At 44.9% G+C, this 17,744-nt stretch overlaps 2 protein-coding genes across 7 annotated transcripts in view; one reads left to right on the top strand and one right to left on the bottom strand.

Moving 5' to 3' along the window:
* Positions 1 to 1,232: 1,232 nt before the first annotated feature.
* pacs1a (phosphofurin acidic cluster sorting protein 1a) lies at positions 1,233 to 16,929 on the top strand. 5 transcript variants are annotated; one of them, XM_031572082.2, is made up of 24 exons: positions 1,233 to 1,819; positions 4,634 to 4,721; positions 4,943 to 5,032; positions 6,012 to 6,137; positions 6,228 to 6,372; positions 6,665 to 6,735; positions 6,901 to 6,984; positions 8,020 to 8,079; positions 8,323 to 8,483; positions 9,014 to 9,107; positions 9,364 to 9,432; positions 9,565 to 9,671; positions 9,945 to 10,077; positions 11,390 to 11,494; positions 11,766 to 11,872; positions 12,144 to 12,298; positions 12,544 to 12,654; positions 13,472 to 13,580; positions 13,779 to 13,821; positions 13,960 to 14,002; positions 14,142 to 14,283; positions 14,823 to 15,085; positions 15,336 to 15,455; positions 15,696 to 16,929. In XM_031572082.2, the coding sequence occupies exons 1-24, from the start codon at positions 1,665 to 1,667 to the stop codon at positions 15,800 to 15,802; spliced, it is 2,688 nt and encodes an 895-aa protein (XP_031427942.1). In that variant the 5' UTR covers positions 1,233 to 1,664; the 3' UTR covers positions 15,803 to 16,929. The 5 variants fall into 5 exon arrangements, with proteins under 5 accessions (XP_031427942.1, XP_031427940.1, XP_031427941.1 ...); XM_031572080.2 differs by having other exon boundaries at positions 9,945 to 10,128; XM_031572081.2 differs by having other exon boundaries at positions 6,653 to 6,735.
* Positions 14,532 to 17,744, bottom strand: part of LOC105900316 (pecanex 3) — a 33,880-nt gene continuing 30,667 nt past the window's right edge. For both annotated transcript variants that reach the window (XR_004164146.2, XR_006152539.1), the window contains exon 37: positions 14,532 to 14,547. The gene's annotated coding sequence lies outside the window, so the exon portion shown is untranslated. The remainder of the gene's footprint in view (positions 14,548 to 17,744) is intronic.

Genomic DNA, 17,744 nt, shown 5'->3' with positions numbered 1-17,744 from the left:
GTGCCCACCCTCCAGAAGAGGTTGCATGACACCCCTTTTACATTCTTGGCCTGAATAATTTATTTTAACTGTCATAATAGAGGTATCCTCCATTGGTACTGCATTGTGTATTTGTTCATTTATAAAACAGGCTGCTAATTAAATGACATGACATGATATAAAAGATGACTGTACAAGAAAATGTGAAACTGGGTTAAGTCGAGGGCTTCTTGAACAGCAGTAGGTTACAGGTCACGACTTCCCCGAAGCTCTGCTCCAGTGTGGGCCTTCTCTAACGACAGCGTTCCATAAATAGTCACTGCTTCATAAAACTTCTCACTAGGCGGCAGTAGTGAGATAGGAATGTAAGTCAGTCACCTGATATTCTTAGAGCGCCATAACGATTACAGGTATTTAGCAAACCTGCCACGTCTGTGGCCAAAACCAGTTACTCAGCATGGTTGTCTGTTACAGCCGAGAGAGAATATCAGTCATACCAGCACCCACCAAATAAATAAAGTTTTCTTGCATACAGAACCCGATCACTCGCGCGCGCTTGCACAAACACATATTTATAAATACAATTTCACTGTTCAGCTTCTGCATATCAAAGAGCCTGTTGTTTGTGACAATCACATGATAACCACAGACAGGTTCTCAGCTGATGAGGTCAAAGAAAGTCAGGAAAACAAACCTGAAAAGCTGTAGTTTCGAAATCATATGATCTTTGCACCTATGATCTTTGCATCTTTTTAGTTTAGTGTCGAGTCAGTTGACGTCCTTATAATAAATATTTGGTTCCTTAAATCACTGATTCAATAATCTAGTAACGTCACTTATCCCGAGACAAATACATCACAACAGCGTATACTGTGAAAGAGTATACTTCAGTGGCTATTCCTTCATTTTGGCGCTACTCTGTGTACCATAGGCTAGTGAAATGACTGCAGCGTGGGTGGCCATACTCAAAACCCAGTGTTACGATTATAGATGTGCGTGGGCGGTGATTGGGCTTATAGGGAACGACGGAGGTTCGTATGTCAGAACCAACCTGTTTGATTAATTTGCAGATGTAGCATGGACATCAATTAACTACAAACAAAACGACAATTTGTATCGTTGCCAACATGAAGGCGAGTAAAGTTTGAAAGAGGTTTCATTATGACTAATTTCTGTGCTGATACATTTCAAACCAACCTTACCACCACCCCCCCCCCCCCCTCACACACACACACACACACACACACACACACACCCCAGTGCAGTGTATATATGTGTGAGAGTGAGAGACAGGCAGAGAGCGCAGCATAGTAGCTACAGCGCTGTCACAAAACAGCACGTTGTGCATCTTTAACAGGAGGCGTAACTATCTTGGCGTGCTCAAGAGCAAATTTCCGCTTCCTGCTGTGAGAAACGTTCAACTTGTCGGGTCGGTGGAAAATCCCTGCTGTTGTCTGCGGAATCCAAGTATCGGAAGATACGTCTGAGGAGGTGCGCACTGACTATGATGTAGTGACGAACAGCGGCTGTTGGCAGTGGTGGGGAAATGCTGGTGGTTGTCTATGGATGAATCGATCGGGTAACCTATGAGACGTGCTCTGTATTGCCTGCTCTCCTTGGGGGGTGCCTGAATGGTTAAGGGACCATCTGAATAGTCACCTCATCTCCACGGCAAAATCCTCGCAATGTCGGAGAAAGGAGGGCTCCAGCGGAGTGGAGCGGCTCCAGGTCCACACCTGCAACCGTTCAAGCCAGTCACAATGTCTTCTAGTCGGCCGGTGCATATGAACCTTTTTGCTACCTGGGAAGTAGACCGGTCTTCTCCCAACTGTGTACCCAGGTAAGATTTAGCAGACGCAAGTAGACGTGCTGAGAAAGCCGCCACAAGCTTGCGGCATGTCAACAATGTTACACTGCAACAGTATGAAAGCTAATCCACATCACGTTGTAGCCTGTTTTTCGGAGTCTTTCCTTTGCGTCCTTTGCTCATTAAAACTATCTGCATTTCTAAAACCAATCAGCGATTTTCTCTTTTAGCTGGATGGTTGTTTGCTGAAGCTAAAATGATTTACAACGCTGTTAGAACTCAACGCTGTTTCCAACTGCCTATTCATGTACTTTTAGTCAAGGTGCGTCAAAGATGGTAGCCTATGATTATCCATGGAATACAGCTGTGATTTGACAGGTGATAGGTCAGGCATAATTTATACGTTTCTATTTATTTATAGTTTATTCATTTTGTATGATTGCTAATAAGGTGTTATATGAAGGGGATGATTTTGGCCTTACGGAGATGCCTTCATTAATCACCTTTAACTGTTAAGTGTGCACAGAACTTTTGAATGTAAATAGTGCCAATATTTGGGTACTGGTGGAATGCACAGCTGTTCAATTGTTTCATGTGTAGTGCAAGGAAAGTGTGTTGCCAGGACAAGATGAAAAGTATTCCAAATGTAGTTTACAATTCTTACCATTTCTTGTAGAAACCTGCTAACATTGGTATATTATACATGCTTTTCGCAAGCAAATGTAATCAAGACCAGCTTATATAACTGAGAACATCACTTCTTTTTGAAAAAGGTGAAGCCAAAATTGCTTGCACAAATCCTAATCTTATTACCAGCTGGCCTACGACCTCCCCCTCCAGACCTTATCTTCCTAGTGTTACCCTATGATGGGGCAGAATGGACACATAAGTGAATCTCCAACCATAAGTGGCCTTAGAGTCTGATCAAATCTATTTACTCTGACCTGCAGCCAGGACTGCCTTTGAAAGCCAGGGCACTCTCCGTTCTGCAGGTCATATCTATCCTTGTGTTACATGGTAGTGAGGTTAGGATTACTTAGCCGTATTTGATGCCTACAGAGGGTTGACTCAATATTGGAAACGCCAACAAAAACTCTGTATCTAGTAAGAAATAATGAGTAGGCTCATCCTTTGCCTTCAAAACATTTTCATTCTTCAAGGAATGCTGTCATCCAATCTCTGAACAGTCAGGCAGTTCTTATTCTTTGAGCAATGGGGGAGGTGGTCATCTGGTTCACACTCTGCACTCCAGAAGAATGAACTGGTTTAGATCTTGTGATTGTACAGGCCGTGGAAGGCATTAGTGGTCAGGAGGTGCGGGTGTGTTGGGACATGGGGACCACATGAGGAAGCAGTGCTTACAAATCTGCTGAACTGGTTTACTGAAATGGTTCCTCGAAAGTTAATTACTGTGTCCAATGCTGGGGGGGTTTCCAAGTTTTGTGTTTTTGTGCATTCGCCTTGGTTTCAAAACGGTTTCCAAGTGGTGACCCTTCCATTGACCCAGCTTTGTGAAGCTCATGACGCTCTGTTTTGAATGGGGACTGGTTCAGATGGTCCAAATTGGTCCAATCTGTGTTAATGTTTACAGAATTAAGAGTTTAGAGAAGCTTTTTTTAAAACAATCCCATCAGGTGTCCATCTGTCCCTGTCAGAGAACTCTGATTTTCCACCACCAATTTTTGGCAGTTCTGTGTTTCAGTGTCAGGCATAGGTTCTCATAAATTCTGAAACGGTTCCCCTTTCCACCTTAAATAGTTCGACAATTTTCTAACCAACACTGCAATTTGTGCCCCATCTATTTCGCCTCTTTGGATCTTTGTTAGTACTAGTATATTAGTGACATGCTGCTGGTTAAACCCCTGAAGCAGAAATGTGCTTCTAATTAGCATTCAAATTAATAAAAATGGCCTGCGTATGTGCTTGGCAATTGTGGGTTAGATACTTCAAAGTTAAAGCCGTTTTTTGCAGGTTTGTGTTTCTGATATTTTGGTTGGTTTGATGGAGGATGGTTTAAGGACGCTAAGCTTTATGAGATGCAATTTGAATCTGGTTTTGATTATCTTGATGTAATTTTCCATAAGATTGGATAGTAAATATGATCAGAAGTATTTCTTGATCTCAGAGGCAGAGAGGGAGCTGAATGGCATGCGTGTATATCCACAAAATGGAGTGCTTCAAGTAGGATTGGGTTGTGTTATCACATGTTGATACCGACATATTGATTAAAGATAGATTAAGTTTAACAATTTAAGTGTTAGTTTGCACCTCCACGTGTCCTTTATATCATTCAGCTTTATGTGTAGATAGATACTCCATCTTCATGATGTGCCAGCCAGCCATATGCCATGACCTTCACAGCCAAGCTTGGCTAGGTCTTACAGATACAGATTCAGTTGTTCACTCAGTGTTAGATTGATGTCTCTTATCTAATATCCTTAATGGGATTCCTTTGGCTGCAACTCCAACAGTTCCCCCTGACATATTGTCCCTGACTTCTAGGGTGATATTTCCTGTTTTACCACAGACCATGGCTCTGACAGTGTTCTGGTTCAGAGTTATGCCCGACAGCTGAATTATCATATACGATACAATCTTCATTAAACATTCCACAATGTTTGACATTTAGGTTCTTTTGGAGCCCCAAACGTTGTTTTACTATTGTAAACTGATTGAAACCATTGATAAACAATAAAAGACTAGCTAGGTTGGATGATTCATACAGATAGTTTAGACTAGGGATTCGCACTGCATTGATTTTTTCCTACATGAGGTTTGGAGCTGCTAAATAATGGAAGCTCCTCTGATATGATCTCTCTCTCGCCTCACTCACCTTTTCTCCCTCAGGCTCTTCAGCCTCACTCTGAAGAAGCTTGTGATGTTGAAAGAGCTGGACCGAGATCTCACATCAGTCGTTATTGCTGTCAAACTCCAGGTTAAGCAACAGTTTTTTTTCAATGAATTTATTTATGTTACATGCTAATGACATCCCAAGAACCAGGTCAATTATATTTGTCACCTATCTGAATAATCCGTGCCATATTCTGTATAAAGCAGGTATCTGTTAAGAGCTTCATCTCAATATATATTCAGATATACAGTAACTTGGTATCCCTAACTGACTGCTCTGAACAACCATACACTGTATCTTTTCAGGGTTCAAAACGAATTCTGCGCTCCAATGAAATCCTGTTGTCTTCAGCCGGTCTGACGGAGACAGATCTACAGCTGACTTTCTCCTTGCAGGTAGTATATATCTAGTATTCGCTCCTTGCAGGTAGTATATATCTAGTATTCGCTCCTTGCAGGTAGTATAGATCTAGTATTCGCTCCTTGCAGGTAGTATAGATCTAGTATTCGCATACAGGTAGTATATATCTAGTATTCGCATACAGGTAGTATATATCTAGTGTTCGTATTCAAACTGGTAATACCATGGCTCAAACTTTAAATTAATTTGGACTGTGCAGAACAAAAGTGCCTCTCAATTCTTTCACTTTTAGGTACAGTGTGTAGTTTTTAGAGGCATCTAGTGGTGAGGTTGCTGAATTGCAGCCAGCTAAATACCTTTCCCTTTAATTCAATTCAATTCAATTCAATTCAATTCAATTCAATTCAATTTTATCTATATACTGCCAAAGCAATAGAATTGTCTTTTTACAAGCGCGTCCGAGTACTTATGGTGGCAGTCAAATGCCACAACAACGTGAAAAGCCCTATCTCGAGCCAGGGTTTTGGTTTGTCCTTTAGAAACATGGTGGTGCAACATGGGGTGGAAGAGGACCCGCTCCCTATGTAGATACAAAGGGCTCATTCTAAGCTAATGTAAACACAATGATTCTTAGTAACAGGTAATGAAACACTAATGAAAACATAATTATGAATATTCCATTTCTACTAATAGATGCCACTAAAAACTACACACTGTAGCTACCTTTAAAGGAACAAGCTGCAATTCTAATCTTCAAATTCAGCAAACTGCTCCTCCCGGTCCTCCAGCTGTTCGTTCTGTGTGAGTGCTAAGAAGAACTGTGCTGTGCTTACACACAGTCCTGGCGCTGTAATTGGGAAACAAACATAGCCATTAACAATTCCAGCCAATCAACATGTTGCTTCTGGAGCACAGAAGCGAGGGGTGTAATTTCATTGGCTGTTAAGCTCAAACATCAACAACCTTTCGCCAGAATCGCGGACCTTGCCTTTAAACTGCCTTATTCTTCCCCAGTATCCTCATTTCCTGAAGAGGGATGCAAATCGACTCCAGATAATGCTGCAGCGGCGGAAGAGGTACAAGAACCGCACAATTTTAGGTTATAAGACACTAGCCCTGGGCCTCATCAACATGGCAGAGGTAAGTTGGTCACCCAGTCAGACGAAACAGTTTTGTTCAGTGTTGACAGGAAGTCGGACTCCGGTCTAACCGTACCTGCCTCTGCCTCAGGTGATGCAGCACCCCTCTGAAGGGGCTCGTGTTTTGGACATGCACACCACGGCGAAGGACACCGCTTTGCCCGTGGCTGAGATCCGGGTGTACTCTCTGTCTAGTCAACCTATCGACCACGAGGTTCCGAAGGCCAAGCTGTCAGGTAGGCCAAGAGCAAGGCTAGTCTAGGTTAGGCTGTCAAGAGCTGTATAAGTAAGTATAGTTTAAGACTTTAAGTAGTTTCCTTTAAAGCAAGAATTAAATTATTGTCTTTTATATACGCATATATGATCTGACGAAGTCCCTATTTTAATATGGAATGGCCTCAGAACTGGCTTTATATAATCCATTCAGCCTATCAACTCCTGTTTAGTAAACAACATCCCTGATGTTGACAATACTCTCCATGCCTGTTGTCTCTACCGCTGCACTGCTAACACCAGACCGCTCACCAGACATTGACTACTCGGAGGAGGAGGAGGAGAGCGACTCGTCAGAACAGGAAGGCAGCGATGACCCTCTCCAGGTTCGGACAGCGGGGTGCACACAAGGCTGTGGATGTGGACATGAAGCATTAATCATCAGCATTAATCTGTGACCTGGCTGTGAGACATTTGAGTGTTTGGTCAGGTTCGGACAGCGGACTATTTGAAGGGTTGATTTTGAAGCGTGTCTTTGTCTTCTGTGGCAGTACCCGTTTGACGATGACGATGAGGTGAGAAAGAAGAAGCCACGACGCAAACTGACCACGGCTGCATCCATCACCCGGGCAAACGTAAGGTCCCATAGTCTGGTTACAGCCCTGTCTCTCAAGGTTATTGCTGCAATGGATGATGGGTAATGGATGGCCAGTACTAATGGGCTGGAGTGCTACAATCTTTTCCTATGTGTTCAGTAGGGGGTTTTGATGAGCGGTGCCTCTTGGAGCCTCACATTGCAATGCAGGTGGGGCATGTGGGCATGGTGGTGGGGACGAGCCTGGATAAGCAGGGCCATGTTTGTAGTCTCCTGGATAAGCAGGGCCATGTTTGTAGTCTCCTGGATAAGCAGGGCCATGTTTGTAGTCTCCTGGCCGTTCTCTCCGCCTCCAGGCTGTGATCTGTGATTCCCATCATCCCATCCCATCCTACTGCTAATGCTAAGTGTGCAGCACATGGGGTTCATGGAATCCTTTAAGATCAGTGAGGGTTAACTTCTCTTTAGCGTTTTGGCTGGAGAACCTCGTCCCTTTAGCCTTGGCTTTCTATGGCCAGGTGCAGCACAGCCTACGGTGGCTCTGACCCCACTCTGCACTTCTCATGACCTCTAATGTCTCTCTGCTATTGAATGAAGTGCCAATGTTTGGAAGAGGTATGGCTCCATAGGGTTAACCTGGAGGCTGCGTTCTATGAAGGGAAGTCATAAGTACTTCATGCTGCTTCCTCATTCACCACAGCGTTTTTTTCGTGGCAGATTGGGAAGTAGACATGCTCTTCCCTTTTCCCCTCTGCACCAGACACATCACTGTCCCCTCTAGGCATCCCCCACCCCCCCGCACTGAACCTGGTGCCCTGAGAGTGGTGATGTCTGTGACTGGCTTGTCAGTATTTATAACTGTCAGGATGTGTTGTGTTCTTTCTAAGATTCTACCGTAGCTGCATGTTTTTTTTGTTTTTTTTTCAATACTGGCTTGTTTAAATGACTCGACTTCCTGTCTTTTTCCTGCCTGCTACTGTGTGTTCTAATGTATTGATGAGATTTGTTTTACAGCATCCTGTGGGCATAAATTGTTGGATGGTTTTCATTCTGCTTACTGTCAATTTTTTCTCAGCAGCCCAACATCAAGCAGAAGTTTGTGTCCTTGCTGAAAAGGTTCAGGGTGTTCGATGAGGTAAATAATCTCGACCATAAAAATACTTTTCTCTCTCTCTCTTGCCGGTGTTCCCCCTGCCTTGAAGCCCTCTCCAGCTTTTAGGGGAAGATGATCGTTACTGAATCTCGTTTTAAACTGAAGAATGTAAATGACTTGTGCTTTTGATCCTGATGTCCACGGATTGAGCAGTTGTTCTGTATCCTATATGCTGGATTTAAACCGAGGATGTGACACCCCTGCTCTCCTCTCCTCTGGCCTCAGGTGGGCTTCGGTCTGGAGCACGTGTCCCAGGAGCAGATCCAGGATGTGGAGGAGGATCTGGACGAGCTCTATGACAGTCTGGAGCTCTACAACCCCAGTGACAGTGGCCCAGAGATGGAGGATACAGATAGCATCATCAGCACACCCAAACCCAAACTCAGGTACACACACAAACACACACACACACACACACACACACACACACACACACACACAGCATCATCAGCACACCCAAACCAAAACTCAGGTCTCACACACACACACACACACGCGCACACACACACACAGCATCATCAGCACACCCAAACCAAAACTCAGGTCTCTCACACACACACACACACACGCGCACACACACACACACACACACGCACACACACGCACACACACGCACACACACACACACACACACACACACACACACACACACACACACACACACACACACACACACACACACACACACACACACACACACACAGACCGCATCATCAGCACCCCCAAACCAAAACTCAGGTCACACACACACACACACACACACACAGACAGCATCATCAGCACACCCAAACCAAAACTCAGGTCTCACACACACACACACACCTTCCCCTCACTCACATACGTAGACACACATGCATACATACACTTTCTCTGTTTCTCTCTTATGTATGAAACTCTTTTCTGCTGTCGTCTGCAGACCTTTCTTTGAGGGCATGTCCCAGTCCAGTTCCCAGACGGAGTTTGGCAGCCTGAACAGCAGATGCTCCCATGGCAGAGACACCCTGAGCACAGTGAGTACACAGGACAGAGGAAAGGGTTGAGAAGAAAAGGTTTTACTATGAAAGGTTTAGAATCAGCCATTTTCAAGTTTAAAGAGAGACAAATAGTAGACAGGCTAGCAGATCATTTTTACGAGTTTGTGATTCTGCATATATTCTTTGCATCTCCAATGTGCCATCTCTATTTTTCTAAAGCTTTTCTCCTGTGAAATCATTGAAGTAGCTTGATGTGTGTAGAGGGGTTGTAACTTCGAACCCTTTTTGGCAGATGGACCATTCCAGAATGAAGCGCTCCAGCAGCGGACACCTGGACGACGCTTCAGAGTCCGACACCCAGGTGAGGGAAACCTCCAGTCAGACCAGCTACAGTATTATTCTATGCTAGGCTACTCACTGTGTCTCTTCTGTTGCTTTCTTTCTCTCTCTCTCCACTTTTCTATCTGTCTCTGTGTCTGTTCTTCTCACTTAGGAGCTTACAGAGCTGGAGGCTGTGGGGGATGTCACCCCCTGCATAACTGTGTCTGTGGCTGAAAGGCCTCGGACTCCTCAGAAGAATCAGAGCATGCCTTCTCCCAGGTCAGTGAAGCAAGCACACACATATCACCCAGCGTGCACACACACACTTATTCACAATGCATGATTATGTTGGTGTTGCAGCTGACAGCTGACCGATGCAGCAGATTCAGATTCCCTCCCACACATGTAAACACAGCCTCCCATCCATGTGCCCAGGCTCCGTGATAAACAACAGTGGTACTGAGGCTGATACGGACGCACCTGTTGTTATGTGACCCAGTGTGTCGTCAGCTTGGCTCCTCCTTACGCATGCTCTGTGCTCCTGACCCCCAGGCTGGATGGGGAGCGCACCCCCAGGCAGAAGCGTGGGACGCCCATGCGCGAGCGGCAGCTGTCCAAGCCCCTGAGCGAGCGCACCAACAGCTCGGACAGCGAGAGGTCACCGGACCTCAACCTCACGCCACAGGTGCAGCCTGCGACACACGTGATCTCACGTGAACCTCGGGAGCTCTGCGCAGTACGTGCTAGTGAGGAGGGGTGTGGTGGTGGTGGTAGTGTGCAGTTTGACCACCATTGCTTTGAGAGTAAATCTCCAATAATGTGAACTGTAAAAGATTTTTAAAGATAGACTCTGGGATTGTAATCCAATTTTATAGACTTTTTGTCAAATTAATTTAATTTCTCCTCCTGGTCCTTTAGCTGTCCAATCTGTGTGTGTGTGCATAAACAAATTCTGGTGTTCGTACACAGTCTTGACTCTGTAAGTGGGAAACTAACATAGTGGCTCGGACCGAGCCATAAACAATCCCAGCTGATGAACACATTATGTCAGGAGGGGAGGGGTGTGATGAAATATCAGCAACTTTTCACAGATTGTGCCTTTAAATCTTGGAGAGTGGGGGAAATCACTTGTTGGAAAATTAGGTCGCAGGGTTACCATACTGCGATTTTCTATTTTCTTTTTCATCCCTGCGGAGTCTGTGCCTTGGTAGGAGACGTGCTGAATCAGTGCAGCCTCAGGCTGTTCTCAGTGAGCACAGCCACTGCCTCCGCCTCAGCCTCAGCAGGGCTCTCTGGGATTAGTGTTGGTGTGGGTGGTGGTGCGGGGTGAATGCGCTCTTATGTTGCCAGTGGAGAAGAGTGGGCAGTAAGTCGCCTTATGTAACTCCCCTAGCTACTGTGGTGGATGTGCATGACTCAGTTAATGACTAATGTGGCTACTCCAACTGTTTATTTGATGTTCTCTCTCTTCCGTCATGGCCATCAGCCACTAAAAGTTTACTTTAGTTGGGGGGGTGACGTGGGGAGGTCTGACACACATTGTCGAGCCTCTGTTTTCTTTTTTTGCCGTTGCTTCTCAGTGACACTAGCTTGCCATTTGAGTCTGCCTGGAGACGGCTCCCGCCTGCAATCACCATGAGTTTGTCTCACTATGCACCACCCTTTAGTTATGCCATCTCCCATATCTCTTGCCATCTCCCATATCTCTCCCCCATATCTCATGCCATCTCCCATATCTCATGCCATCTCCCATATCTCTTGCCATCTCCCATATCTCTTGCCATCTCCCATATCTCTCTCCCATATCTCTCCCCCATATCTCATGCCAAGACATTAAGGCGAAAGGCCAGAGCCTCAGCTTGTCACTGTAGTGAATGTGTTGTCATGGGTTAGGGTTAGTACTAGTACACAGTACTGTTAAGCATTTCCTTCCATTTTGTCAAGGGGGGGCAAGGTAATATAACACCTCTTGATGTTAAACACAGATTTGTTTACAGATGCCGAGGAAGATTGTTTACGACCAGCTGAACCAGATCCTGCTATCAGATAATGACCTGCCAGAGAGCTTGATCCTGGTCAATGGCACTGACTGGCAAGGACAGGTATTACTCTTACCAGCCTCTTTCCTCTCTGTCTGACCTCATCATATTCTCCACCTCCACTGTTATTCTTTCGCTGTACGGTCATTCTATATGCAAACAGACAGGGTTATCTCCCTGCTTTACATGCCGGGAGCAGAGTTGTCCTTCTCTGTTCCTCCTCCGTGATGGATTGAGCGTCTAAGTGGTGGTCTGTGTTGGCAAATGTGAGTTATGTGAGTTTAACTGACTGTTTGTGAGTGTGGGGGACATTGTTGCTTTGTTGTGTCTGCAGTATGTAGCTGAAGCCCTGCAGGCACAGGATCAGGCAGTGGTGAGCACCTGCTCCACGTCTGAGATCCAGGCTGCCCTCTCGGCACTTCTCAGCCGCATTCAGAAGTTGTGAGTGCAGCCAGTAACACACACACACACACACACACACACTGCTCTGAACATGTTTGAATGCTCTAATATGAACACTTATGGTTAAGAGCATACATGACCATGCCAGTTACTAGTGGAAGATTATTCATTTCATTATGTGTAATGTAGTAGTTGCTTTAGTTAAGTAAAGTTCTTCTTTGTGTGTCCACAACTACAGAGGATTTCTGTCTGAACGTTACTGTGTTAATCCTTAATGCCCTTCTCTGCTCTCTGGCCTTACTCTCTGTAGCTGTAACTGTAACGCCACCATGCCCAAGCCAGTGAAGGTGGTGGCAGTGGGAGGGCAGAGCTACCTGGGGGCCATCCTGCGGTTCTTTGTCTCTGAGCTGGCCAGTAAAACCTCCCACTGGCTGGGTCACGTCAGGATCCTGGTGGTTCCTCTGGGTACGTTGACATGCGCTGGTTCTGGCAATATCCACAACCAAACAGCCTATCTACTCAGGTTTTTTTGTTTCTGAAAGATGTGTTAATGTGACCTAAGTTGGCCTGATTTCCTGTCACACTGATGGATACTTTTCTAGTACATGTTACCCTTTGAAAAACAACAGCTTATCATCAGTACTGCTGCCGTGTTATCTGTAGAACCAAACAGACTGATGCTGTTAATGTTCCCACCCCCACACACACAGGCTCCCACCCCGTGGCCAAGCACCTGGCCTCCCTAGATAACCGCTACAGCTCCGCCTTCCAGGACTCCATCTGGCGGGAGCTGTTCAGCCGCCCAGAGCCCCCCCTCACAGGTACGCTCTCCCCACCATTCAGTGTCATTCAAATCAGTGCAGTTCCGTTCAATTCAATTCTATTTTATTTATTTAAACAATTGGGATTGTCTCTAGGCGCTTCACTGAGCCTAACTGTTACAGACGCCCCTAGAGCGGGCACTTAATCGATGGTGGCAAGGAGAAACTCCTTGTTAACAGGAAGAAACCTTGAGCAAAACTCAACTGAAAAAGGGTGGACATGTGCCTGAGGCTGGCGCAGTAGAGAGCTAGAAGAAGAAGAAGAAGAAGAAGAACAAGAAGAAGGAGGGGGGAGGGGAGGGAAAGGAAACGAGGAGGAGAGGGAGAGAGTCATGACCACCGCCATGTTCTTTTTGCTGTGGCTTGCTTTGTGGGCAGACGTGGCCTAAAGGTTAGAGATGTGAGCTTGTGATGGAAAGGTCGCCGGTTTGACTCCCTGGCCTGGGAGGGAAAAAATCCAGACCGCTCCTAGTGTGTGTGCGTGCGCGCATGTGTGTGTGTTTGTGTGTGTGTGTTTGTGTGTGTGTGTGTGTGTGTGTTCACTGCCAACAGATTGCTTAAATGCAGAGTCCCAATTTCCAAGGGATTAATAAAGTATCTAATATTTTAAAAAGTAAAATAATATTTTTTCCATGCATTTTCATTTAACTTGTTTTTTTTTGCATTTAGTTCTGTCATGCCTTTTAAATGTGAGTCAGGCAGCATTTCCTTATGTTTTCACAATGGATACACCGCCAAGATAAAGACAGCACTAATTGTAATCGCGTGCAAGCATCCATGTGTGTCATGCCTTTGTGTGACCGACTGTGTCGTGCAGATGTGGAGTGTGTGGATGTGGTGGGCAGGATTAGTCAGTACATCAGCGGAGCCTGCGTCACCCACCAGCTCCCCATTGCAGAGGCCATGCTCACCTGCAAGCCCAGCACGTGAGTGGACCCCCCCCCCCCCCCCGCAGCTGTGCTTATTCACTGGGCTGATTAGACTATACAAATGTATTGATTTGTAATTTACTAATTTATTGATCGAGTAAGCAGTCAGTATTAAAGTCACCCATTCTGCTTGAGGATTGTCTCATGCTACTTATGTGTATAATATATATATATATATTTTTTATTGTTTTTTAGACATGAAGAGGATTCCTGCCAGAAGTTTGTGCCTTTTGTTGGTGTAAGTACAATAGAATAGTTCTGACTGAGTTGTTATTTATGTTAGATAAGAAGCTGGGATTGATGTAGTGGAAATGTACTGTATGTCTGTGAATGCTTAAAGTGGTGTCTAACATGAACTGGTTTATCTTTAAAACAGATAGTGAAGGTTGGGCTTGTTGAGCCTAGTCCAGTGTTTGCAGGTACGATGTTTATATTTGTACCTTAATAAAATCAATACGTTATACTATACTGGTTATAAGGCCTTAACCTATGTATGAACCTGTGTATGATTAAAACATGGTTTCAGATCTGCCTGTGTTGTGTTTCTGTACTCTTCAGGTGGAGATTTGGAGGAAAGCTCATCTGTTAACTTGGCTGTGCCCTCCACCTCTCCCCCCGCGCATGGATCAGTCAGCGGGCCAATGAAAGATGCTATAACCCCGCCCACTTCGCCTTCTCTCAGCGGATTGGCTGTTACGGGGTGAGGAAGAATTAATTGCAAATGGTTGTGCGCAAATCAAACTGAAATAGTGTTGTGATTTCTTCTGAGGTTACTGCTACTGTGTGTGTGTTACTGCTACTGTCTGTGTGTTACTGCTACTGCGTGTGTTACTGCTACTGTGTCTGCTGTAGTGTGTGTGTGCTAATGTGTATGCTGTAATGTGTGTGCTACAGAGTTTGCTGTAGTGTGTGTGTGCGTGTGTGCTACTGTGTGTGTGTGTGCGCTAATGTGTGTGTGTGTGTGCTAATGTGTGTGTGTGTGCGCGCTAATGTGTGTGCAAATGTGTGTGTGTGCTAATGTGTGTGCAAATGTGTGTGTGCGGTAATGTGTGTGCAAATGTGAGTGTGCGCTACAGTGTGCGCTACAGAGTGCGCTACTGAGTGTGCGCTACTGAGTGCGCTACTGAGTGCGCTACTGAGTGTGCGCTACTGAGTGTGCGCTACTGAGTGTGCGCTACTGAGTGTGCTACTGAGTGTGCTACTGAGTGTGCTAATGGCTGTGCTTGCTCTTCGCCTCAGGAGCCCCATCATGGCCCATGGGGTGGACTCCATCGGCCTGCAGGTGGACTACTGGGCTGCCGCAGGGCCGGAGAAGCGAAAGGATGGCGAACGGCGTGAGGCCACCTGCAAGAACACCCTGAAGAGAGCCCTCCGCTCGTTGCAGGTCAGCCGACTGCCAGGCTCCTCCTCCTCCTCCTCCTCCTCCTCCTCCTCGGCTGAGCTCCAGCACCTGGCCAACACCATGGCCATGACTGTGGTGACCAAGGAGAAGAACAAGAAAGGTGAATGAACGAATGTTCCAGGAGACCTCTGCCCAACTGAGTGGAACTTAATAATGGGAGCAATTTGAATCACTATAGTAATTAGTTCCATTTTGTCACACTAAAGTTTATAGTACTTAAACGCCCATTTCACATTTTGGCGGAGATAAATGTATTGTCATTACTGATTTTTAATGCATCACTGATGCCCACTGTCCTTTAGAAAATGTTGCAGTCGTCCTCTCTGTTAACATATGCTTGATGTCCACAGTCCCCACCATATTTCTTGGGAAGAAGCCAAAGGAGAGAGACATTGAGTCCAAGAGCCAAGTTATCGAAGGCATCACCAGACTTATATGCTCAGCCAAACAACAGCAGACTAGCCTGAGAGGTAGAGTGACATTCCTATACCATTACCTATCTATGTCAGGAAATTTGACAACAATTTGATAGTCAGCTGATATGTAAAATCATTTAGCATTGTATGTATTATATTTATATTATTTTATATTATAAATGATCATTTATATTGTAATGTTTATTTGCTGTGAAGGGAAGTAGAAAGACTGAAATTACTCTATATAGGTCAACTTACAAGGAACCAGTCTAAACAGATAAGTTTGTCTTTCAGTGTCCGTAGATGGCTTGGAGTGGAACGATGTGAAGTTCTTCCAGCTGTCGGCTCAGTGGCCCACACACGTCAAGTACCTCCCCGTGGGTCTGTTCGGCTACAACTAACGGTCCTCTCAGCGCCCACACTCAACCTACGGAGTCCATCACACCAGGAGCTTCCTGAGCAGTGTTTTGGTGTTTCTTGTGACCGTTTGGTTCCAGATGCGTTGGGTTGACCGATAGGCACCCGGTTAAGGCTGACTGAAGTATCAGGGGAGTTCTGTCAGGGCAAATGAAATGATGAGCTGCTGAAACAACCTGTAATGTGGTGTTAACAGCAACACAAGTAAAAAATTAATTAAAAAATGATAACTGCTGCACCGACAAAAGCAACACACTTCCATTTTGACCTGTATTCCATATCTGAGACTGGCTGTTGTGTATCCACTCTACAAACTAGTTCTTACGGGTGGGTTTTGCTGTTAATGTTGCATTTGCGCAATAACAACTTGAACTTTGTGTCAATTTTTATGGTGTTCAGTAAACGAATAACAGTAAAATATGAAATTACCTTTGACTCGATCACTTGTATTGCAATAATGTGCTCCATAGTGTAGTTGTTGAACCAGTAAAATATCTCTTAACGAGATTGTTTTTTTGGCTTTACCTCAAGCTTTTTTTCTATAACACAGAGGCCTTGACAAAATAATATAGACAGTTTTCAGAGGAGATGCTTTGATAAGCGTAAGTTGAAGGGGGGCCTTAATTTTGAAACGCACTGTACGTTACTATGGTTTACCTGTTCTAGTCTCTGTGATTGACAGCTTCTTTGGTGGTTGTTTATTTTATTATTTAGTGTCTATAACATTAAACATTGTATGATGTACCATGCTGCTAATGTGGACCAATGTGTCTTTCCAGTGTGAAGTGGTTTGTATGGATTGCCTTATTGTGAAATTGATGTGTACATATATTTAATGAAACTCTTTGAAAATGTATCTGCGAACTCTGTGATTTACCACAGATTGTGTGTAACCGGTTCTTCTCATATGCTGCGTTTTTAAAAGGGTCCGACCAGCAACCACTTTGCTGTTACATTCCAGTTTAGCATTGAGATTTTGCCAACATTCATTTCAAGCACATTGTCAAGACATAATTTTTCCAATAGATATTTCTGCATGTTGAATGATTCTGGAACATGTTGTCATTTTAATGTAACTGAAAAGCATAGGTAATAAATATTTTGTTTTTCATTTTTTTATGTGTGGATATTTTCTGAAAAGAAACGGTCACTACTTGATGCATGCAATATTTATTTATATGTATATATTAAAAGATGTTATGATTAGGCACACATGTAAAAACTTTTCACCTAATGCTCACGTAATCATAGTACAGTAATAATGTGCTATCTGACCCTAAGAGCTAAGATGCTGAAACATGCTGAAGAACAGATGGCACCAGGCATGTACCAAAATGCTTAAAAAAAACGCTTTGGTGGTCAAATTCATTCTGACCAGTGCCGCTAAATATCCTGACAAATGTAGGCCAAACAGTCTCACCACCCCCTCCTAGGAAGACATGAGCCCTCCGAAATGATCGTAATCCCGTACAGATGGATGACGGCTCACAAAGACATGATTAGGGGATCAAAACCAAAGTCAGGGTTCTCATAAGTCAGCACAAATGTCCTGACCTACATCCAAAAAGAAGACAGGGGGAAAGTGTCCCAAAGATGGCAACCTCTCTAATACTCACAGGCTGTAGTTCTAATGTATTTCTTATGTACTTGACATGAAGTTGAATAATTTACTCACAACAAGAACCACAACAAAACACATCCAACATGAACAGTTTCCCCCTTGCAGCATCATGGCCAACTCCTCCTGTCTCCTGTGTGCTTGAGCGGTCCAAAGACTTGAGAAAGAGTGATTCAGAGGAAGGGTCTGTGGGGATGGGAGTGTTTGTGCGTGGTGTGGCTGGAGGTTAGGGGTGGGTGGTGTGGTGGTTGGGATCGGGGTGGGGGTGGGGCCTGACAGTCCCAGAGGGAGGGAGGGCGGGGGGATTG

This window comes from Clupea harengus, chromosome 8 (assembly GCF_900700415.2).
Source record: "Clupea harengus chromosome 8, Ch_v2.0.2, whole genome shotgun sequence".
In the NCBI taxonomy this organism is placed as follows: Eukaryota; Metazoa; Chordata; class Actinopteri; order Clupeiformes; family Clupeidae; genus Clupea; species Clupea harengus.
The sequence above is the reverse complement of the archived record's forward strand: the minus strand, read 5'-3'. Positions and strand labels throughout refer to the sequence as shown.